Source organism: Thunnus albacares, chromosome 8 (genome assembly GCF_914725855.1).
Source record: "Thunnus albacares chromosome 8, fThuAlb1.1, whole genome shotgun sequence".
Taxonomy (NCBI): domain Eukaryota; kingdom Metazoa; phylum Chordata; class Actinopteri; order Scombriformes; family Scombridae; genus Thunnus; species Thunnus albacares.
Genome location: NC_058113.1, coordinates 9,113,901 through 9,139,216, shown reverse-complemented (window position 1 = coordinate 9,139,216; position 25,316 = coordinate 9,113,901). Strand labels below are relative to the sequence as shown.

General features: G+C 39.4%; 1 protein-coding gene across 1 annotated transcript in view; it reads right to left on the bottom strand.

Moving 5' to 3' along the window:
* The window catches only part of LOC122987025 (myelin basic protein-like), a 64,537-nt gene that overhangs the window by 2,735 nt on the left and 36,486 nt on the right, over positions 1 to 25,316 (bottom strand). The window contains 5 exon segments of the mRNA XM_044358619.1: positions 2,479 to 2,559; positions 3,937 to 3,966; positions 4,861 to 4,887; positions 5,079 to 5,183; positions 13,547 to 14,097. Coding sequence (XP_044214554.1) covers positions 2,479 to 2,559; positions 3,937 to 3,966; positions 4,861 to 4,887; positions 5,079 to 5,183; positions 13,547 to 14,097 — 794 coding nt within the window.

Sequence of the window (25,316 nt, the reverse complement as noted above, 5' to 3'; positions counted from 1 at the left end):
CTTTTTGTCCATAAAGTTTCAGTTTAGACGTCCTGTGTTTATCTCAAAGCAGTCTGAGACCGTATTGCGCTTTTTCCATTCTGCTCTCTCATTCAAATCAAAAAGTAGAGAGGATTTTGAAAGGCAGGAAGATTATACAAATGAGACAAATCTTGATGGATTGCTTAAGAAGATGATCCATATTGTGAGAAGCTTTTTGCTCCTCATAAAAAGAAGGCTGGAGACTGAACTTTTGTTCTAAGCTATTCTTACAGCCATTTCAGATGAAATTCATTATCTGTCACAAAAGAGAAAAACTCAATACACAGCAATAGATTGGAATCTGAAATTAAATGCAGCAGATGAATAGAAACTGAATGAAACAGTGATTAAAAGTTAGTGTGACTTTATGCTCATTTCCATTTGGACTGTGATGCCCATGTATGTGTGAAAGAGTCGGAAGTGGTGGTGTGATGGCACTGAGTCAACGCTAATTAGCCGTATCAAAAGGATTTGAAACAAGCGTCCCAGAAGTTCATCATCTCTAGAGCTGTTTACTCTCATGTAGCTTAGTGACAACAATTTAGCCACTACAGATGAGGATGCAGCCCCGGGGAAATTTGGATTTCTCTCCACCTTCAGTAATTGCTAAACTAACTAATCTAAGGTACAGTGGGAGCGGATGGCTAATTAAACCCTGTCAGGGAAAAACTAGCAGAGCATAAAAGCCGCCACCTTTTCATGACATATGAAAACAAATCAACTAATAAATAGCTTCTCTGTAAATTGGAAAGTCAGACAGTTGTGAATACAGCAGTCTAAAAGTAAAGGCTAATGAGTCTCCTAAAGCTGAAAAGTTGAGTGAATGTTACAGTATGAAATTGGATGTTCTGAGACTTCCAGCGTGGGAGTTTGAAAATCAAATTCCACTTAGTCATACAGTACCAGGATCACAGTCATAACCATCTGTGCTCCAAGTACATTTGACATTTCATGTTTGGAAAAAAGCAAAATGAGGTTATCAACAACCTCTTCAGCTTCAACCGGTGAGAGGTATTATCTCACCACTGACACGTCTGACTAACTTTGTGTTTACACTTTGGCTTTCTAGCAGACATTGCCTGCCAGTTTACCAACTGTCTTGTGGTACACTGATGAAGCCAGCATTAGTAGTGGCTCTGATCCTAACATGTAGTTAACAAGTCAGAGCTAACTTTTTTAAAAATTAAATAAAAAACTTTTGAATTTAAATCCCATATATTTATTTACAAGCAGTCCATGAAAAAATAATACATGCTGTGTAGTGTGGTACCAATGCTGATAAATGCTTTATCTCATGCTGTAACATTTCATATGACTATATTTAAACCTGCATTAATTGTTGATTTATTGTTTGTTTGTTTTTTTTTGTTTTTTGGGTTCTTTTTTTTTGTTTGTTTTTTGGCCTCTTGGGGGCAATGCAACAAGCTGTAATCACAACACTGACATATTATCACCATATAAAGGTGTTATGGTGAATGTGTTAGCAAACAGTATTTACATCTGTCGAGGACACACAGAAACATTAACATTCATTTGGAGTCATGTTTCTGCCCAACTGGTGACTGTAAGTGCAATATTCATTCTCCTTTTAGCTTTGTTTTGGTCTTCATTGTTCATGTCACCAACTAGTTGGGTTTATCAGAGCTTTCTCACTGAAAACAGCCACCTGGTGCATTTGGATATGGGCATGAGAGTGGTGAGACTGAACCAAAACAGTGAAGTTGGAGGGCAGAAAACCAAAACAATTAGCTACTTTGTTTAACTTTGTTCATCCCTTCTATCGCTGCTAAATATCATGTAATTTACTGACACCCTAATCACTGAAAAAAATCTTCAGTAGATCTTTAATTTTAACATTAGTGACCATTGAATGACAGCTGTTCTCGGTATGCTGTGTGCCTAATCAACACTTAATATTCTGCCAATACGTGAGTGCAGTGAATCCTTCACAGTTCCTGAAGGAGCAAGTCATGCTTGACAAGTGATTGATGACATTGCATAATAATGTTATATTATACATTGTGCATAAGCAACCAACCCTTCCCTATAAAGCTGTTATAGTATGTTAGGTATGGCACCTCTGGACCCTCATCAGAACTGGATTTACCATCTTCGGCATGATTATATCAGCACTTGCACAAAGCTTGTAGCACGCGCGATGATCCATCTTGTCTCTAAAAGCCTCTTATTATTCTGCTGCTGCTGCGCTAGTAATGAGATTAGGATGTCTTCTAAGCATATCAATGTCGAACAAATGCGGAGTGAGTTAAACTCAAGTATCCCTCCATCACATATCGGTTACTCACTCTGCTGCTGATATCATCACTGAGGCAGAAAAAATAAGGGCAAGAAAATGATTAAGGAAATATTACATTTTCTATGTCATTTCACTTCAAGGAAAGAGAACAGAAGCTGTTGGGAAATAACTTGTTAAGTGTCTGACAAGCAGTTTTTTACCATTTTGAAGATCCTAGTCAGGGTGCCTTTGCCGTCCCCTGCGCTGGCCTTCTTGGCTTTAGACTGTGACTTCTGGTTGCCCTGGCAGAAGGAGAAAAGGAATCAGTGTGTTAAAAGAGCCCTGGAGATGTGTGGCAGGGGATTAAGATGTGACTGACCTTTCTATAGAGAGCCTTACATTCATTTTCAATTCAGTTGAGGGGGGATGAAAAATTCAGAGAGTAAAGAGAATAGAGGGTGTGTTCTCCAGGGTGTGCTTGGGTGTGAGGGATCAATTTGCTCTTCAAAAACCCAAATGTAGGAGAAAACTGGCTATCGATTGCACCACTATCCAATTTTTCCCTACTTTTACAGCATAATTGTGTTCCCTTTCAGGTAAGGATTTCATCCAAGTGCTTTTGTGTGAATTCTGCATGAGTTAAAAAAGCTACAAAGCAGCAAAGTTTGACATGAAACGGAAAAGTTTTCTTCCTTGCATATTTTGTCAAAAATTTTGAACCACCAATGCAAAAGAAGAGAGTTGATTGAATGTTTCGGCACGACTGATAACATTTAAAATAAAACCTGCACTTCAAAACATCACAACAAATGCAAAAACCAATGCTAATCAGTTCTTGTAGAGTCTGTTTTCTGTTGTGTCTTAATGACATTCAGGAAGCTTGATTTATTCACTTCCTCACGACGGATGCAATGAACAAAATGTATTTTATTTGGGCAGCATTTCAAAACATCACTGAATGAAGTAAGACAGATGTCTGATCAAATAACGTATGTATGAAAAATGAATTCTATCAACTGGAAAAGGGCATGTCTTATATTAAGATTCATTCTCTTAGAAAAGCACTTAGGGACTGCACAAAAATGATTTGAGTGGTGAGGGAGGCCGAACCTGATGTTTTCTTCATAAATAACAAGGCTGTCACCAGCACCATTAATGTTGTTTCTGTGCAATTTGCGTCTCCTTTGTCCAAACCACTTTACTTTCTACCCCCCAACCACCTTTCTGCAGCTGCATGATTCAGAAAAAGCGCACACACACAAACACACATGACGGCCTTAAATTAAGTGCTGATAACGTCTGCAAATGAAGCAGAAGGCAGCCTGACTTCAGCCACAGAGGATTTTTTTTTTTTTTTTTAATGAAACAAGGATAATGAAGAACAGAATAATGCCTGTGTTATCATGGACATACAGTATATGCACATGATATGGATGAGTCAGGTTGCAAAGCTACTAAATGGGAATGAAATCTTTGAAAATGGGCTCAAGGCGGAGGGAAATGAGGACGTTATCACTGATGTATGGTCAGATTATAACGACTTAAGTGGTTGATGGAGAATAAATGGAAACAGAGCCACAGGCGTCACGCTCGGAGGCTTGAGAGGATGACCTCGCTTGCCCCCCAGTTAAATTAGGCATGATACCTCCGTGTTTTTGCAGTTTTCAAAAACCACCTACCAGGCCTATCTTGGCTGCTAGTCCTCTCCACTGGACGTGTAGAGAAACAAGAGACAAGGACAAGTAAAAAGGGAGAGGGGACAAATAGAAATATGTGTCTTACTCGGCGCAAAGATGGCAGGATGGGAAGGAGAGGAGGCAGGTAGAAGGGTCCGTCCGGGGGGGGAAGGAGTCACAGGGTCACAGGGGGCAGGAGCAGATGAGGAGCAGAGGGAAGGGGGGCAAATGTGTGGGGGGGAAAGGAGAGAGGAGCAAGGCGGATGCTCACATCGAAGAGCACAAATTTAGTGACATTCAACAGAACAATGCAACAAAGCCTAAAGACAAAAAGCTTATGGAAAATAATATATTTGACATTTTTTAAAATGTATTGTATTCATGTATTTATGGTTAGATAAATACATTGCTGAAACCTTTTTTTCTAATACCATAAACATTTGTTTTCTTTGTCCAAGCAACTATGTCATATTTTCTTAATGAGAAAATGGACAGTCAGTGTCATCTGATGACAGAAATGATACAGTATTGTTGTTTAACTGGTGTCAATGGGAAGCCTTTCACCTAAGCAAATTCTATTGTAATTACATGCTGCCCTGATCAAAATCTAATTCAAAATCTGATCAAAATCTAATCCTGGAGGTTCACAGCTCAAGGAATTACACTATGAAGGTGCAATCTTAAATCGTCTCTCTATTATCAACTATCTAATCTAAATCTAAAAACAATCTATATGGAAAATTGTCTATAATGACAGTAAAGAATGGTATTTACAGTCTAGTTTAAACAAAGCTCAAATAAATAGAATTTCCAGAATTCTCATCAGTTACAAGGACAAAAACAATGTCATTGATCTATTTATTTTTGTATATACTATGTGTGAGTGTCAATTTCAACTTCAAAAGAAGCTTCATAAAGCAGACTCACCCTAGACTTGGGAGGGGCAGGGGACACCTGAAGACGAGTTAATCACAGAGAGTAAAGAGGTTTGACAGAGTTAGACAGAGTTCAGAAAAGGTAACAGAGGAGCAAAGAGACGATCATGGCAGAACACACACGGCAACACTGCTGAAGCACACTGAAGGATCTGTTCATAGACTCTGTTGGTGTTTTTTTTTTTTTTTTTAAAGCTATACTTTACTTACGATCGTGCGGAAGAAATGGACCACAGCGTTCTCTGCTCCGCGCTTGCGTGGGGAAGTCGCAGAGGCTTTCTGAGGGCCGGGAGAGAGAGCACCACGGAAAGATCCCTGAGGAGGAAAGCAAAGGGAATGGAAGGAGGGGAAAAACAGACATGTTAAACATGTTAAACAGAGGCATGATTAGGGATAGAAACAAAAATATGGCTTGAAACTATTAACTATTAATATTTAATAATAATCATAAAATAAGTGTATATCTGTTGAAATAAGATATAATCCTGTTATTAATAAAGCATTAAAATCAAGAAAATGGCCCTTGAGCTTTATGCACCCTGTTCACTGGGTCTACTTACCTGATGAATGATGAGTGAAAACAGTTGAATTGTCCAGCCTATACATCATGTGTTTCCACAGCAACAAAGATGAGTCTCTATAGCTAAAAACCACTGCACATACAGGGTTACTCACCTGGAATAATAACTATACTTAATTTTAAGTTTAATGAATCTGTTCATTATATATTATATATAATAATTTTGACAAAATAAATGCTTGTGGCCTGTACTATCACAGTAGAGGCTAGTGTTGGTGTGTGGTGAGGAGCACAGCCAGTGACTTAATATATATAATATATATACATTAACAGTAGCCTCACGTCGCTTGACAACGCTTCCCTCATTAGCCTTTATCCAAAACTGACTGAAACCTTTGTCCACGAGTTGTTAAAAGCAAATTAAAATGGAACAGACGAGCAGTTCAACATGTCAGTGACTTGAACTTAACAAAGAAGACTAATTATCATCCCAAAGTACGAATCAATGAATGAAGTTCTTCAAAGTCAGACTTTACAAAGGCTATGTCAAGAAGAGAGCTTTATAAGGTTGATATCCTGTGACTTTGTGTAAAACTCTGGTGCATTAAAAAAAATCCACTATTAACTCATGCAAACAGCACAGGCAAAAGATTAAAACATTGAAAGGTGAGAAGTATAATTTCTCTAATATCTAACACCATCAACAACCAGCAGCCCACGGGAGAAAAAATAATTTGCACCCACTCAGTATGTTCAGTCTTTTCAGTTAATGTTATCTCATTCATCCCTTCCTCTGACCCCATTAATGCAACAAGGAAATGTGTGTGTGTGTTTATACAGTGTATGTGTGTGTGTGTGTGTGTGTGTGTGTGTGTATGTGTTTGTGTGTGGGATGGAGGTAGTGGGGAGGTTTCTGTTCATGACTCACATCCATTATCTCACATCAAAGAACCTTAAGGTAACCGAAAAGGGGAGAAACTTTCACCGACACATATGGTGTTACATTACATGTCACTCTCACTGTCTTTTATGGGTTTGGTGAAAATGGTCCAACAGACAATTAGATCAATACAGTGATGGAAACACACACACACACACAAACACAAAGAAAGAACGCAGTCCAACCAAATAGATATCTAGCCAGACAATCATGGGTTGAATAAAGGGATTTTTTGTTCCGTTTGGAGCAAAATGTCTACCAAATTGTATATAAAGATCACAATTTCAGATACTTGAATGAGAACAAATTCATCCTTTCTGTTGTTGATGTCAGCATGTGTATTCTAGCTCTGAAGCCTCCCAAGTGCTTTACTAGTGACCCTTTAATGATGCCCTCTTGCATAAGTGTGTTTCTGTGTGTGTGTGTGTATTGTTGCTTGACTGCATCTGTTTCTGTCATGATGTAAATGATGGGAACTGGAGGCAGAAATGAAAGGGAGGGTAGAAAATAGAGTGACCTCGGTGGCTGCTGGCGCACCTTTGTTTGGGGAAAGTAGAAAAGAAAGAGGAAGCGATGGGGAGAGGAAAGGGAAGATCAAATAAATGCCGTGTGAATTCTATTGGTACAGACTCAGTTTCAGCCAGTTGTCCCTTTGATGTGAATGAGTCTCTCCCCTGTCTTATTTTTCCATTTGAAAAAAAAAAATGGTAAGACGACAACAAATATCTTATCACAGTGGTTTATTATGGTCCGCCAAAGCAGACGCACTTAAATGTCAAGTGACTATTAGACATATGTTTCAGAGGGGAAAAAATGCAAATGAGCTTTCCATTAGTTCAGGGCATGCTGCTAATGATGATGGAGACTTTCAAATTTTGAACCGTGACGGTGAGGTATCCTGTTATTAAAAACACATTTCTGTTGCTGTCTTTAATGATGTTTTATTAAATGCTGCTGATATTTCGCCATTTGAAATTGCTCTCAACCTCTCACGTCTCAGTAGTGTCTTTGAACAGACAGCTCGCAATCATTGATCCCTGTTTGATGTCTGAAGAGAAAAGGTTTCAGGTGTGTGTGTGCGTGTGTGTGATATAGAGAGCGAGAGAAAAGGAGTTGCAGTGCGACACAAACAGCTTATTCTCATCTGCTTGTAACACACACAGGTGCAATTTGTGTTCATTTTGAATGGATTGCCTGTCGATCAAACAGTATTGTGACACCTTTCCTTGGATTCTCTGTTGATAGAGTTTGATTTTCTGCAACTGCTGCTCTTTGTCTCTTCACTGACGATCACAGCTCATGCTAACTATCAACTTCCTCTATTCTTGTTTTATGATTATAACAATAAATACACTCACCAAGCACTTTATTAGGGACATCTGTGTGATTTAATGCAATCCAATACAAAAGCTCTGCCATAAATTCTATTTTTTTTTCTTCTAATTTTCTAATTGTACTTTAAGTTCATTATTATAATACACTCCAGTACATCAACATCAACCACTATAACTTCAGTAATAAACAAAGAATTATCACCTTTCTGACAATGTCGACTTAAATAGAAAATGTTTAAGCTCAGTAAAAGTACGAGTTTTTGGCAGAGCTGTTGATTTGGAGTTGTGTTCCCTGAGTGTATTTTGCAGAAGACAGAAACAGTAAATTACTGACTGACTTTTCAAACCTAGCTATAGGTTGAATCAGAGTTGGTTTATTTTAGGATGCAGACTAGAAAAAAATATGTTTGCATGAAAATAAATAGTTTTTTTTATCATTTAATGTAATATACATGATTGCTTTCTTACCAAAAATTAAAAGATCAATACCACTCTCATATCTATCCATTAAATACAAAGCTACAGCAAGGACACAGCTAGTTTAGCTTAGCATAAACACTGGACATTGGGGGAAATAGCTAGCCTGGCTCTGTCCACATTTCTAACAGTCTGCAGTTGAGCTAATATGCTCACAATGACAATGCTAACATTTTTTGCAGGTATAATGTTTACCATGTTTACCATCTTAATTTAACATGTTCCATGCAGCCACACTGAAAGTCAGGCTATCAACACCTCTAAAGCTCTCAAATCAATCATGGAGTGTTTGTTTAATTAGTCTTAATTAGTGAGCCAAGCTAGCTGTTTCTCCCTGTTCCCGGTCTTAATGCTAAGCTAACCATCTCCCGGCTCCAGCTTCACATTGAACAGAAACAAATGAAAATAGTATTTATCTTCTCATCCACCTTCAGCAAGACATCTTTATCTCTGACAGTGAGCTGAGTGTCTCTCAGCTGTTTCTACTGTCACACATGCAGACAAATGATCTAAACTGGGCGAAATGAGGGAAGCAAAGCCAGAGGTCAGGATTCAGGACACACACAAGGTATGAGTGTCCTACAGCTTATAAAGGGCGGGTTAATGATCACAACTGCCTCCTCTCAGGTGAGAAGTCACAGCCTGGCCAAGAATCCACTACATAATGGATGATGCTTAATAATTAATCCCGAGCAGAGAGAAGGCATGGCTGAAAATCTGACAATTTCATCATTACCCTCATGAAAAATGTCTCCGCTTTCTGTCTACGTTCACTTACTTCACACTGAAAACTAACTTTCCACAAATCAGGTATCAACCTGCAGCACTGATATGGAAGGAAACAATTCTAATTTACATATTTATTTACTCTCAGGTAGCCTATCTGCCTCTTAGTGGTCGTTAGGAAGCTGAGTAATGTATACAGATAGCAGCTGTAGTACTGAACCGGTGGTCATTTATCTGCTTCCTCTCTGCATCACTTGTGAACTGTGTAGGATGCTTCACATCTATCAGACTGTGCAGAATAAAGAAGTAATAATTACATTCAACTCTTAGGACTGCTTTTCTTCTTCCTTTTTGCAGTTGCAGCCTTTCAGATTCATGAAAAGAAGGAGTGTGGGGCCAATCGATGTGGCTGACAAACAACGGTTTTTCTGGCAGTAGAGATACACAAAAAAGGCAGCTGTAGCTTGCTGTTCCCCTCAGAAGGCAATCAGGTCCTGTGCCTCACAAAATCAAATACCAAACAAGAAGTAGGCTAAGTGGGCCATTATCTGTGTTCTCAGATAGAACTCATCAAGAGAAAATAAACACACAAAAAAAAATCAAATCATCAAATCAAGTCATATTCAGTAAAACATATTTGCACTTTTAATTTATTGAACTCAGAGGCTACATACACAGGGGTTTTACTGTCTTCTTTCAGGTGTGACTAGTGAGGCAGGCTGCGGTATCAATCATTTGCAGCTTGTTTTTTAAATTGAATTAAAATGCATGTCCGTCCAAATCCCAAAGAGTGTTTGTTTTCATTGTGGAATTGAAGCAATCATTTCCTGTGCCAGCGTTCCTGCTTGTGTTTATGTCTTGGTCCATTTAACCAAGGTGTGAATATAAACACACATTTTTTTTTTTTTTGCATCCTAAATGAACTTTTAAATGAATTAAAATGAGCCTGCGTTGATTGAATTTCTCAGAACTGTTTTCTTTTGTTGGAGAGGTAATCATCACAAACATGCTGCTGTTCACATTAATGAAAAGTCTTTATACACCATTCAGATGACTCAAATGTGGCAACACTCCTCTCTGACCTGAGTCTAAATGAATGGATTTCAATTCATGAGTGAGACTGGGAGGACCACACTTGGCATGCTGTTTGTGGTGATCCCAGCGTTTTGCCCTTTTAGTAGACAAACTGAGTGAAAAGAGTGAAAGGTGATTTATTGTTTTCTCTCTTCTTGTCATTTTATCTTTGGGCTCACAAAAAAAAGTCAAGCCAGACATCCATTACTCAGAGATAAACAGTAGCTCTGCTTTCCATTAAACCTTCTCTGATAACTCCTTTTTGTTTTGCAGTACGTGACTGACTGCATGCTGGAATATATTAATTTGTGTTAAAGACTGTAATATGGAAGGCTGGAGACAAACTCAAGCACACTTAATACATGCTCAAAGTAAAGTTTTCTACATCTGGCTGGTTTTCTTTGTCACTAAAAATAAAATTGCAACACTGCTTAAAAATTGGAGTAATGACAACTCAGAATGTTCATTTTTTACCAGTTGTTAGCAGAGCTGTTAAAACTATATATCACATTCTTAAAGCAGAAGGGGAACCAAAAAGAGAGACATCAAGCCAAACACTCATTAAAACAAAACAAAGAGAGCGCTGAGGGTGTTGTTAAAGAGTTTTAATCAAGCAATAATCCAAAAGCTGACAACAGGATCAGGTTAGGAACAGGTCAGCGGTCACAACAGTTCACAACAGACGGTTACAAGTATCCACTGTAAAATTGAAGGCGTTACAAAACAGGGATCAGCAGAGATCCACTGCTGGTTCAAACGAACTCTCTGACTGGGTCAAAGACAGGTGAACCTGAGGTGAGCAAACTGATGTGAGGGAGGACCTCCCCCCGCCCCCCTCCCTCTCCATCCAAGACACTGGGGTTAGAGTACAGTATCACATGAGTTTTGGTTTTGACTGTTCTGCTGAAGCCTGATTCATACACAGTAATCACTCCTGTATCACATTATATGACTTGTCTGCCATTCAACAAATTAAAATACAAATTAAGACTTGAAATATTCTCTGCTCTTCATTTCTGCTTTAATGACTATTGTTCATGCAAACTTAATTTCCCCTCCAAATAGCACATGATTATCCCCTGTAATTTGAAATGATCAAAAACCTGTTAGCATTGAAATGCAGATTTCCTGCAGTAGTTTCATATCCTGAGAGTGGAGTTTGTCTTTTTTTGGTGTTGTCTCTCAACTTCTGAAACAGCTCTTATGTACTGTTTAAACATTTTCTCATAGCCCATACTCAGGCCTGGATTGAAAGTTATGTAAATAAATGAGACAAGGGACAAAAAAAGCCCAAGATATCAGTTTGTAAATGGCTCCACACCTGCCAAATATTAAAACAGTTCAGCTTTACTCAAATAAGCATGCATATTTACATGTAAGACCCAACAAAAAACACTGACACAAAGTATCCCACTAATACTGCCGCCTTTAAGTCAAAGTATACATTGAGAACGTCTGTGGAGCATCTGTGCATACAGACAGGCAGGGCGGATCAGAAATGAAGCTGAACAATATCTGTCTTATGTAGAATTCTTTATGGGAATAAAAAGCCTTTGCAGCAGAAAGTGCAAGTTGTTTTTGGCTAGAGGCAACGGAGGTGGGGCGAACCTGTCTGTCATTTACTTGAGATGTGAACACTCATCATCTGAAGGCAAACCCTTGGTGAATACATAAATATATATTTGTACAACTGTTTTTTTTTTGTTTTTTTTTAGTAAACTTGTCATCAATATGGAGAGCATTTACATTTTATGGCATAAGGAAAAAGAAAATCAAACAAATACTGCAGCAAATCACTCCCTCGCCTAATGTTAAATGATAGCTTCACAATTTGTTCTGTTGACATTTTCCCTGAACATCTCATGAGTATAATTTTAACCAAAGCAAAATAATATCTGATCAGCAGAACAGGCTAAAGCACATATATAAAATCATTTCCATCCTGGATCTTTCACTGAACACCTTTTCATAGTTGACGTAAGGCATGGGGAAATGCATATTTTCATGCTGTTCAGTGATTTCTTTGCAATTATCTTGCCAAAGCACTCTGATTAGCACTCTGCAGGGTTAGTGGAGCTGGAAAAAAAAGCTTATAATCAGAGAGGATGTTTTTGCCCAAAGGAATTTCCTAACTGTACCATAGTTTTCCTTAAAAACCATCATCAGTAATATCCATGGTTTGTAAAAACAAGTGTCCAAATGAACAGCCATGAATCTTGTTGGAAGATATACAGCAGCACTCTTTCTGACAGATTTACAACAGGCTTTGGGATTTAGCGTCAATACATTGCAGCAGTGTTGTCAGGATAACCGAAACTCATTCAGCCCAGTGTTTTGAAAGCTTCAAATTTTCATTTCATCACTGCCTCCAGAGGGCATCACTGAGCACATGGCCCAGGGCCTGAAAATCAGTGGAACCAACAGAGCTGCTGTCTAGTTCCTAATAGCCGTGGCAACAGTGCCAAGCAGTCCATCATGTCTGGAACTGGATCCCAGTCTGCCTAAACTGGTGGACAAACTGGTGCCAGGAGCTACACATGGAACAATAGCAAAAATGGACACTAAACCAACATTATTTATTCATTTTTTGGACAACATGGGTCTGATCAGTGAGGTTGAGTGTCACACTAAGATGCTAACAGTCAAACTTCTGGTATCTTGACAACACTAAAGTGCAGAGTAATAAAATAGCACTGCAGGCTGAAATAATCACTCGTCTGCAAGATAAGATAAGCCTGTTCTTACTTTATAGACTCTTGTATATATTCCCAAACCAGGGATGATAATATGCTCCTAATCTAACATATCATTACATTTTAAAATATTTCTCTTTGATCATACATACCATAATGTCATCATTAACTTGAAAGTGACTTAGCAGATTGCTGTACCGTGTGTGCAAACAGTAGTAGAGCACTTCCCTATGGCTGACTTATCACAGATGTTTAAATATTAGCCCAGAGACAGAGAAATCAAAGAAACTCACTCTCTGCAGAGTACCTAATGCCACTAAAATGCAAAATTATGTACCAGTATTACATCTTAATGATGCAGGCATAAAGTTCCCCATCTCTCACATCATCATAATCATCATTATCATTTAGGGACATAGCTGAACTGCAACACAGCTGTTCTTAACTCCAGTTTGACAAATGTTCCAATAAACAAACTGCACTACGGCAGCAAAGAGTGAACAAATCCACCATTCACTTATATTAGACTATATGTCACCTACAACAGATATAGAGAATAATGCTACTAATGTCAGTACCATTCAAATAAAAGAAAAACAGAACAATACGGGTATTAATTCTTAAATGATTCAAAGTCACAGCCTCTTTGTATCAAAAAATAAAACAAACCCCAGCCAAAGTCATTATCCACTATCAATTCATAACCTGTTATGCCGGTTAACGTGAAACTTAAGACAATGTCAGACTTTGGTTCACCATAAAAACAACAGTAAAACACAAAACTATTACAAATATTCTTACAGGATCTGTTAAAGAATCAGAAGTAAAAAGTGGTTCTGGGAGCGAATCAGCAGAATGAACTGAGATACTTGAGAAGGGTCGAGTTTTCACCTCGACCCTCCCTGCTTCCTCACCTTGCTCTTCCTCTTCTTGTCCCCTCCAAAGAACTTTCCAATCTGATCCAGGAGGCCGGGGTTCTTCTTCCTCCGGCCCAGTCCGAAGGCGGCCTGTGCAGAGCTGCTTGCAGATGCCATGGTAGTAGTAGTTTGGTAGTATATATTCGTATTTGTCAAATGTGGGGTTCTTGTCTCTCTTAAATAAGAGAGTGAAGGACAGAGGAGGGAAAAGAGAAAAGAGAGGAGAGGGAGGGAAAAAAAAAAGCTAGCCTAGTCTAGGTCCTGTTCGGGGCTGTCCGACCCGCACTCTGAAGCCGCTCCGCTGTGCTCCTGGATGGTCTGCAACTCGTCCGATTCAGAGGGTCGGTCTTTGAAGGTGTTGTCCTCTCGGCCCGGGGCATCTCGGGAGAAGAGGCGGACCAGGTGGGGGCGTGGTGTGGCGGCGTCAGGGTCAGCTGTGCTGGCAGAGGTCCAGGGTTGGCGGGGGCCCTCAGCGCCCGTGGAGTCAGTCACCACCGGCTTCTCCGAGACGCAGCCATTGTTCTGGTTCGCATCTGCCTCACCCAGGCCTGCGCAGAAACAACAAGGGTCATCTATGGGCTTGGGCCTGCATGGCACACAACAAACCACAGCAGCACAATGGGCTCTTTTGACGAGACTGTGCCCTTCCTGCTGCAGCAGAGACCAGCAGAGCTAACATTTCACATTTGAACTGGAATGAACCTTACCCTATGAACGGGAAAAGGTGGAAATGTGAGACTAAAGGCACAAGCAATGGAAGATTGTTCACTGAACTCCTAAGCATCATGTCATCTCTGAGGTCACCTTCACTTTCACCTTCTTGGGTGCAGACATTTGTGAGGCAAAACAATGCTGTAGCAGGTGAATCCCTGCTAAATCTCACTGGAACACAATGCATTAGAGTGCTCTACCTTGATGTATCACATTATTACAATCACAGGTAGGTTCAAACATTTTACATAAGTAATTTCTGCAAGAACTAATCTTAAAATTAACAAAAATATGCATGCAGCACCATTGTAACAGTCAACCATGCACAGTGTATTAAATCCCATCTCCCTACAATCTCATGGTTTATTTTTCAGTTCAATTATGATAAGACAAAAGTCACATGTTCCAGCATATTACTTCCAATGAGATGGAAGTACAGCTGTTCCCCTAGCATCCACTTTGACAGCTATCCATTAAGCTAGCCAGCTCCCACAGCAGAGGACATCCAGTGCATTCCTGCCTGCAAAACAATATACACACTGTACTGGCAGAAATGGTGTAGCACTACACCAGAGAATCTGCATGCTAATATTGGCCAAAACAGTGGCCCGTTGTCAGAGCTGCATAGTTATTACAGAGAAACAAAGGGCCCAGTGTCACTAAAATAACTCCTATAAGTATGGATTTTCAACCCAATGCACGGTGATACTTATCTGATTTGGGACCCGAGAGCTACGAGGCTGCTGTCTCTGCGTGCAGGGCAAGTGCTGCTTCTATGTAGAAATGTGCACTATGATTTGTTGCAGTTGTAGATGGAATTACTTATAAAACAATGCATCTATGGCAGTAAAATCAGCATAATAATCTCTCATCATTTGGTCTACTGGGCTCTTGAGCTTGTTTCCCTTCTGGCAGATTAGCAACTCATGTATCAAATTTGAATTTAGATGAGGAGTAGATACAAATATGGCTGAATTCATTAAGAAATACAAACTTTCCTTCTTTGACGGGGGCAGCCTTGAGGAACCACTAACAGTACATTATACACACACCACTGCTACTAAACGGCTACTAAAGCTTTGTCAGAGCCATAATGACGGAAAAATTTACAACTTGGTTGTTTTTTTATCTTGCTGTTTGTTCAGAGGAGAGACTGAGGGATGATGATAGGTACTTGTCGTCCACCAGAGTCATTACGTTTTCAGGGAGAGACAGAGAGAGAATCAGAATTTTTTCAAATGCACATTCAAAACTATTATTGTGAGGAATGTCAACAAAAAGACACAGATATAATGTAAATGTTGACACTGGACTGGACAAAATCTCGGTTGCAGCTCTCCAGCAAAACTCTAATATGCCAGAACACCAAAAATCATTCATGAAAGGCATTAGAAGCCTGTCTGCCAACACTGTCTGTAGTAAGACATGACTCTAAAAAGGCCTTAATAAAAAAAAGATCTAATTATTTCTTTCTCTTGCAACCAGGGCTGTTTTTTCAGCACTTCCATAATATCGCTCCTCAGACGGCTGCGGCAGCCTGGCCACACACACTGCAGCGTTGTATAAAGTACTTAGTGAAAGTTGTCTCTCCCAGTGTGTCTGATTGAGTAGGTTCTTAGATATAGATTTTATTTGTAAGAGTCTTTCAAATTACTCTGATGGCAAAAATTAAACAAATTGATGCATATTATGTATTGAGTTCAGCCCATTTGTGTCATTTATGTCAGACATACTGGCTTTAAGTAAGTGAGTGTTGATGCTGAGCCAAAATGATATAATTAATTCAACAAATTGGTTTAACCCTATTTAGCACTGCATTAGAGAGCTATGCAACCTGAGATGATAATAGATTTATGTACCTCTGCAGTGAAAGGTGAGGATGGCCTCCACTGGGCTTTGAAAACACAACAGTATCTCCATGATTCGTTACCTTTTGACAAGAGTTTGAGCACTCTGTTGCAGTTGGCCTGAAAACTTTTTTCAGTGGTTAAAACAAACCCTCCAAAACATAAGACTTACTGTTATGTTTTAAAGTTTCACCCAGGGGTTCGTTAGCAGACAGCACGACCTGCCAGCCACTGGAGGAAAAGCTGGCCTGTGATCTCAGCAGCCAATAGTGAGGCTCATTAGAGAGTCACTCTACATATGTTTTATGGATCTGGGACAATTCTAAAGGGATCACAGCCGAATAAGCAAGTCGGTTCAGCTCATTGCTTTGAGTTGTGACTGTGTACATGGAGCTATACGCTCCCCCACAGTGGTACAGCCTCATAAAATTGTGGCAGTGCTTTCTAACTAATTTATAATTTGCTTACAATAATGTAACTCTTTTTTTTTTACCTTACAGTAAATATTTTATATTACGATGTTGTTCCCTCTCAGGAGAGCCTCTGTGGTTGTTATTTTACTGCAAAGAGTAGAAGAAATAAGAGCGCTGCTGTCTTTCTGTCCCAAGTGGCCTGCCTATGAGTCCTCTGAAATCATTTCACCACTAGAATATCAATAAAATACAAATTACAAAGAGGAAAACATCCCTGACACGGCTGAACTTTAATAGTCCACCATAGTCCATAAATACTCCAACAAACACCGACTGCATGTTCACAGTGTTTGGCCATAAAAAGGTGATGGTTGATGAGTAACTTATTAATCAGCTGACTGCCTGTGTGCTCTTATTAAAGCTGCATTAAGTCAAGGTTTTAGTCTGCCAACACACAAACTGACCAGAATACATTTGTGGGGGATTGACAGAATTGTTGATCAATGCTGATGACTCAGTGATTACTGAAGCAGGTGCTGACATTTCTGCCTAATCAGAACTCACTCTCCAACCCCGTACTTTTCCCGTATGGAAAAACAAAAGTCCCCTCCCCCACATGTTTTCAACCGCCTAATGATGAAGGGTGGTGAATGACTGACTCTGTCCAAAAGCTACAGAATGTTGTTTTCATGTCTCAAATACGATGCTTTAATGATAAAGCAGTATTATTCTTCTTCCTGCGTTTATCATGGTGTTATTTATCTTTTAGAGATTTTATTGGATCTCTGCTTAGATTAGATAGTTTACTCATCTATATGGTGAAGATTAGACTGTTATTTGTGTCCGTTACCACCCACCATACCCTGTATCAGATAGCCATCAATGTTGTTGATATGAAATGGTTTCCATTAAACGTCCATTAAATACAAATAGACTGGGTAATGATCCTTTAGTTGTTCTTTGTGATTGTGATCAGCTGTTTTCATTTTTTATTGTATTATAAACTGTCTGCAAACCAACACTTTTATGAAAATATACGGTTATTAAATCGAATAAATCAGTGTCTATAAAAAATATAACAAATAGGAGCCAAAAGTATATTTGTAAAAGATATTTCAGTTGCTGTAGTTTAATTTAGTAGTTAGTAGTAATTTAAGCTAAATGTGCAAAATATGATAGAAACAAGTGAACAACAACTATTCTAGTAAGTAAGTTTGCAGTCCCCCATAACTCAAATGTATATTCATTTTTCATGTGCATGCTTTATGTAGAGAGGCATGAAATTGGGCACGTATCCTACTGTATGACTTGTAGCAATACGGCAGCTCATAGAAGTGCAATTAATGCAGTACGACAAGCCAAGCATGCTGGATAATTAAGGTGGCAGGACGAGATATTCTGGTTGGTTTGTTTGTTGGAGGTCTTTTTGCTTCATGGATATCCATGTATCCTGTCTCACTTTCCCAAATGAAAAGCTCACTGAGCTGCCTTTTCCACCCACACAGACAGTTTACTCTAATGTTTCTTGTTATAACCATTTCTTTTGTATAGTCTCCACTAATCAATCCAACTCAGACAGTTCTAAGGGAGAGCTTTTGTGGCCACCTTGTTTCTGTGGCTGTGTCACTGACAACTGTGTGACAGCCTGCGCTCCTCAGTATGCTGACTTTTTAATTAGGCCTGAGCTCAAGAAATTACAATCAATCACACGCTTCCCTTTAGTTTAATAACAACTGCCACGTCCCTTAAGTTCACTAAAAACTGCCAGTCAGACAATCAATCAGAACGTAGCAAAGTTTAATAACACCCTCAGCACACCTAACCAATTTTTCCAAGGAGGGTTGAATCAAGGGTAATTGAACTTGGTTGAAGATACTTGAAGACGTTTCGCCTCTCATCCAAGGAGCTTCTTCAGTTCTAACGGACAGGTGGGCAGTCCCAGGTATTTAAACTCTGTGGGGTCGTTATCAAGGTCATTGATACTACTTCAGGTATCTTCAACCAAGTCCAATTGCCCTCGATACAACCCTCCTTGGATAACCATGACGTGGATGACTGGGACTTTTCACAAGCACTACGAATTTTTCATTAATTGCAATTGTCTGTGCTCCTCAGCCTGGCAATTAAGACTCACCTTGTCAAGCTGTGGTCCCTCTGAAACATAAGAGATTATTGAAAAGAGAAGGGAAATAAGCTTTCATATCACACTTATGTTTTTTCCACTATTCCCTAAGATACTGCTTAACAGAAGTGAAGGAGAAAGGGGAGATGGGCCAAATATGATGCTGTGTGATTTGTTTTCCTCTCTATAGTCCTTCATTACATTAGAAACAACCCTTCTTCCTCCAGCTGCATAGCTATCACTGTGCACTTCTATGCAAAAGAAGCACAACTTGTACACAGCACTAAAGGCCAATTATCCAGCAGTCTGACGCATAACACTGCAGAGAGGAGCAAGGGTCTGCTGAGAGTATGCTGCCTTCAATTTGTTGGCTCCCTTCATAAATACCGGATTTATTCATGTGTTGAAATCCAGAGATAACATCAGTTTCTCAGACATGTCTGTCGCCGGTTTAACCAGCAAGGTCCTTAAACCACCAGAGAAGAAGACAGTGAGGTCAGGAACTGCTGCATACACTCTGTCAAGTATATGGCACTGGATGTCTGCCGTTATTAGCAATAAGAGACGCTGACCTTATGCAAAAAAAGTCTCCTAACAAGGGAATGCTTTGAATACTGTGAGTCCTGTATCACGCTTTTCACCCAGACTTGGTTACACCCCGAGATCCCGGACTGTCTTGTTCAATTAGAGGGGCTCTCGCATATTCACTCTGACAGAAGCGAGCTGTCAGGGAAAAGCAAAGGGGGACTCTATTATAAGTGGTGCAGACAGCTCACAGTCCGGAAGAAACTCTGTAACCCTGATGTGGAACTGTTAGGTGTGAGTGTCAGGCTGTTCTTCCTACTCTGAGAGTTTGGTAATATCATCATCTGCTCTGTTTATGTACCCCCAAATGGCAACGCCTCGAGGGCTGCGACACAGGTGGCAGACTGTGTTCATGATTAACTACAGCACACCCCAAAATGCCCTGATCTTCATCATGGGAGATCTTTATCATTACAAATTAAACAATGCATTGCCGGGTTTTGAACAGTATATTAAATGTGATACCAGGAAGAATAGGACTCTAGACAAGTGCTGTGGTAATGTAAAACATGCATATATATCCATAGCTAAACCACCCCTGTCTAACACTAACACTGGTCACCTGATCACCACATACAAGACAGCCCTAAAGAGCAGTAAACCCCTAATTAAATCTATCAGTACATGGACAGATGACAGCATGGAAACACTTGAAAGGTTGCTTTTTATGCACAGACTAGGATATCTTCTCTGGAGAGCTGTAGCTGGACAATGCAACAGAAGTTACTACAGATTACATAAAATTCTGTGTTGACACTGTGATCAAAAACAGACAATAAAAGCCTACACCAACAACAAACCTTACACCACAAAGGAGATGAAGGATTGTATTAACAGAAAAAGACAGGCATTTAAGACCAATGACCACCTACAACTAAAAACTGTACAAAAGGAGTTGAACCAGAGGCTCAAAGAAGCAAAGGAACACCAGAGGGAGGCGATAGAGAAAAACTCCAGACTATGAAATCTTAAAAACTATGAGACTTGATGAAAACAACTACCAACATGAAACCCACAAAGAAATCTTTGTATGTTGTAGATGAACTGGCTATAGCAAATGAGCTCAATGTTTTCTTTTTAAATGCATTTTTTACAATTATGATTTCTCTGCTGAATGTGACATAGTGCCAGATGGTATTGCTATTGGTGGTGTTGACAGGCTAAAGATCTATCCTAAAACAAAGTCCAGAGGTCCAGATGGTGTCTCTGCTTTTCTATTAAGAACATGTGCAGATGAATGGACACATGCCTGGTGCTCCATTTTTCAGAGGACCCTAGATTCTCAAACTGTACCAACACAATGGAAAAAGCAATCATCACACCTGTTCCTAAGAAACCCTGTCCACAGGAGAGTGATGATTTTAGATTTCTTGCTCTAACCTCTGTTGTGATGAAGTGTATGGAGAAGCTCATAGTGAGCAAACTACAGCTGGATGAAGGCCCACAGCTAGATCCCTACCACGTCGCATAAACCAGAGAGGTACTGATGATGCAACCAACAGTATAGTGCACTTAGTGACTAAACACCTTGAGAAACCTACAGCCTATGCTAGACTGTTGTTTGTAGACTTCAGCTCAGCCTTTAACACCCTGCAGCCTCATGTTCTCCTGAAAACATTGCAGCAACATTACTTCCTCACCCTCAACAACAGAAACAGAGGGGATGGTGTTCAACACCAAATCCATTAGAGACCACTCACCAGTGGTTGTCCATGACCAGAACATAGCCTAGGTTGACTCTTACAGATACCTGGGCATACACATCGACAAGAAACTGACATGGAGTGTTCAGGTAGAAAATATCTGCACAAGGGTCCAACAGCGGCTACACTTCCTTCATAGGCTGAGAGTCTTTGGTGTTGACCAGAAAGTGTTGCTCCTCTTCTACCATGCCATAGTTGACAGCATCCTGCAGTATGGTTGTACTGCAGTACCTGCAGTACTTTATGATGACTCTATGTTGATGAGGCTGCTTTACTCTTACTGCACATATTATGTACACCATTATGATAACGGACAGTGTGCAATTTGTTGGTTGATGGCAGGTCTGTGCATGTACTGTAGGTATTGTTTGTGTGCATGTGTACGGGTGACAGTCTGTGTATGTATCATATGTATGCACTATGTTTGTATTATTTAACAGCAGATAACATATGTTTTTGAGGCAAATTTCATTTGGGACAATAAAGTCTATTTTATCTATCTTAAAATATGTTTTTAACTTCTTCCAAGACATTATTGCAGTCTGAGGGTGAGCAGATAATAGCCTGTTATCACATCTTGATTAATTCACCATGACAACACCAAGATGTCCCTATGACAACTAAAGCAGCAACGGCCTGATAATGCTGGTGAAATTACAGGGGACAATTGACATGATCTGCCGCCTTGGAGTAGCTTATTGTGCCCAGAACAATTACCATCACCACCTCTGTCTCTTGCACAATGTAGTAAATAGTTAGGTGAAGACACCAAAAACGGCCCATCTGATGTGTTTAACAGAGAAATTCAGTGCTGGACAAGAGGAGAAAGATCAGCATCTAGAGGGGAAGAGGTATGCAGGGAGTGGGCCTCAATCTCCTCATTTTTCCTCCTCTTCCTCAGCATGAAGAGGATGTGTGGCCTAGCTTCTGGGACAACAACAAGGCCTGTGGTGGGACTGAGGCACGGGAAGTATTCCTCTGAAAAAACACTCATAGCTATGTGGCCCCGAACCAAACCTCCTACCCAAGGGCGAAAATCCCTCTGCCGCAACATTCATGGTGGATCTAAAGCACCCACAAGCCTGGAGAAAAAAGCCTCTCTCTGTCTCTGAAACCCCATCTGGCATTCAGGACGTTAGTCCTCCAGAGATTTTTCTGGACGAGATAAGACGTACCACTCCCTTCTTCTAACCAAAGCCCTGTTCATGACCCCTGAACTTCACTTTTAGCAGTGACTTTAAATGGGGAAGGATGTGATTCTCACCTGGCAGTACCGCTGATAACTGTGATGATAAAGTAAGGACACGATTTAATTTGGTCAAAACTACACTAGCAAGAAATAAGGCATTAGCCATGTTTGGCTTGATCTTTGTCTGCTATGAGGGTTGCAAGCTCCATTATATACACAGCAGTGTCAGAGCTGCTGTATTTATCCAGGCAGGTGTGAGGCTTACCCTCAAGCACTACCAAACATAATGAAGCCCTGATCTATCATCACCAGCAGTTCCTCACATCGATTTGTTTACTGACAAACAGCAGCTATTTTCTCTCTCTTTTTTACATCTCTTTCTTTATCACATCATAGCAGGGACAGGGGACATTTATAAGTTTTCTCAAATCAATAGAGGCGTGTGTGCCAGTAGAAAGTATTAAGTACAGAGATATTGGCTTGTTATTAATTATCTCCCATATTAAACAAATATCCTGGCTATGTGTCACTGTGCTACTGTTCGTTAAGTTTAGAGCTGCAATGATTAGTTGATTAATCGATCGACAGAAAATTAATTGGCAATTATTTTGATAATAATCGTTTTGGCCTTTTTTCAAGCAGGAATTGTCTGGTTCCAGCTTCTCAAATTAGACGATTTCCTGCTTTTCTGTCACATATGACAATAAACTGAATATCTTTGTTGTTTATCTGTGTGTTGTGACTGACCTGTGGGATTAAAACGGAAATATTTCTCACTATTCATAGACTATATGATTAATTGGCAGAAAATAATCAGCAGATCAATCGATAATGAAAATAATAATTAGTTGCAGTCCTAGTTAAAGGTATAGTATGCAGGATTTATCTGTTGGCGTGTGTCAAGCAGACACACACACAGCTGCAGCTCTTTATATATCCATGACACAAAGACAGAGAACAGAGCAGAGGAGAGAGACAGAGACAGTGATGTAACCTGGTCGCTACGCTTCGAGTCCCGACCTCACACCTGCACTGTTATTGGCTAGGGGCTACACAGCCGCTGCCCAAAGGCTGATGCCCAGAAACATCCTGAACACAGCAAAATAATAAGAAAATACAGGCAAAATATATATATAAGAAAATATATATATTTATATATATATATATATATTTTTTTTTTTTAAAGAAAATCCTGCATAGTATACCTTTAAATGAATGTGAGTTAGCCTAACCAGTCGCTACGGTAATACTAAATGACACCACTGCTTTATTTATTGTTTCACGGCTGCAATTAACGATTCTTTTCATTATTTATTAATCTGCCTATTGTATTTTTTAATTAAAAGATTAATTGATTGGTCTTTAAGCTGTCAGTAAAATAGTTGGAAAAAACATTTTATTTATAGAGAACTTTTCAAGATTCTTTAAATAACAAAAAAATGTTCTTGAAATTGCTTACAATGTCTGACCAATGTTCCAAAATACAAAGATATTTGATTTACAACAATAAAAATTTTTGCTTGACACATTAAACACCTAATTGATTATCAAAATGAATGTTGATTGATTTTCTGTGACTGTATATTCAATGAATCATTTCAGCACTATTTTATATATTCTTTTAACTTTCTGGGACTTCATTGTGGACTTCTGGATTAAGCACAGTAGCACATAATACTGTCATTTGGGATTAATTATATTTTCTTACAAGCTTACTCATGAATCTTAATTTTGAATGTGTCCAGTTAAGCCTGGTGTATTAATACAGTACTATATCTCTTTCATGACAGACGTGTCTGTGGCGGATGAGGTTTTCATTGGTAGCTGGTATGAATGAGTGTCTCTAGTAGGACAGTGGGACAGCAAACAAGAAGAATAGAGCTCAACATGGGTTAATGCCATCAGCGTAGTGCTCAGGGACGTTTTCTTGTCCATGGAGACATGAAAGGCCAAAACACATTTATTCATACACGCACTTCAACAGGGCAGTGGACATGACTAATGTCCTAAAATCATAAGATAGCTGGATGCATGTCTTAAAGGCATCAACTAAGATATTACACTTTGATTTCTTTTGCAAAGCAAGGCAAGTTTATTTATGTAGCACATTTCAGCAACAAGGCAATTTAAGGTGCTTTACATAAAACATTAAAAGCGTCGAGATAAAGTGCAATAAAAACACACCATAAAAGGACACTTCAATTCAATCAAAAACAGTCATTAAAGAGCTGAGAGAATAGAAAATAAAAGAAGCTATAACAGAGTAAGACATAAAATACAAGAATTAAAGTTACAGTGCAGTGTAGAAAAAGAATAATTCTTTGATTTAATAAAAGGCAGCGGCAAACAGAAAAGTCTTCAGCCTTGATTTAAAAGAACCGAGAGTTGCAGCAGACCTGCAGTTTTCTGGGAGTTTTATCCAGATATGTGGTGCATAAAAACTTAATGCTGCTTCTCCATGTTTAGTTTTGACTCTGGGGACAGAAAGCAGACCTGTCCCAGATGACATGAGAGGTCTAGATGGTTCATAACGTAGCAGCACATCAGAAATGTAGCGTGACCAATGGCACAAGAAAACCATCATCCTGAGAGATTCAAGTCCCAACACAATCTGAAACATTCTGCTCTGTCAAACACCCAAGACCTCAGCATCTTCCAAATGTTACAGGAAATGTCACAAAAAAATTGTTTTTTTTGTTCTTACATTGAGTGAATCATAATGGTATTAAGCCATTATAGCCGTCAACACCTCTCTGAAGAAGCAATTCAATATTCTCACACAGCAACAGGTGACACAAAAAGGTTTATACTGCAACCAAAGCACGTGCACTGATATGGGACAGCATAATTAGCTGGTGGATGATGGATTGAGGTCGGATAGTCCAGGCCCTGTTCACACTGTCGCTGCAATGAATCTTGGGCAATCTGATCAAAAGTGGACAGCTTTATGAAACAGTACTGAGGAAATATTGGCCCAATTCATTATATTACAATATTTTATATCTGTATAAAATCCTGATGCAGTTGTATGCACATTTGTCTACCCTTCAGTAACTTTCTGAAACTGACAAACTGACAAGCACACCCACTTCAAGCAGCAACTTGCCAGGTGAGCAGAGCTGAGAAAGTGTTTTCTACTTCTCTCTCAAGTCCTTTTTTTATTCTTTACACAATATTTCTTCTGTCACTTTTCTTAA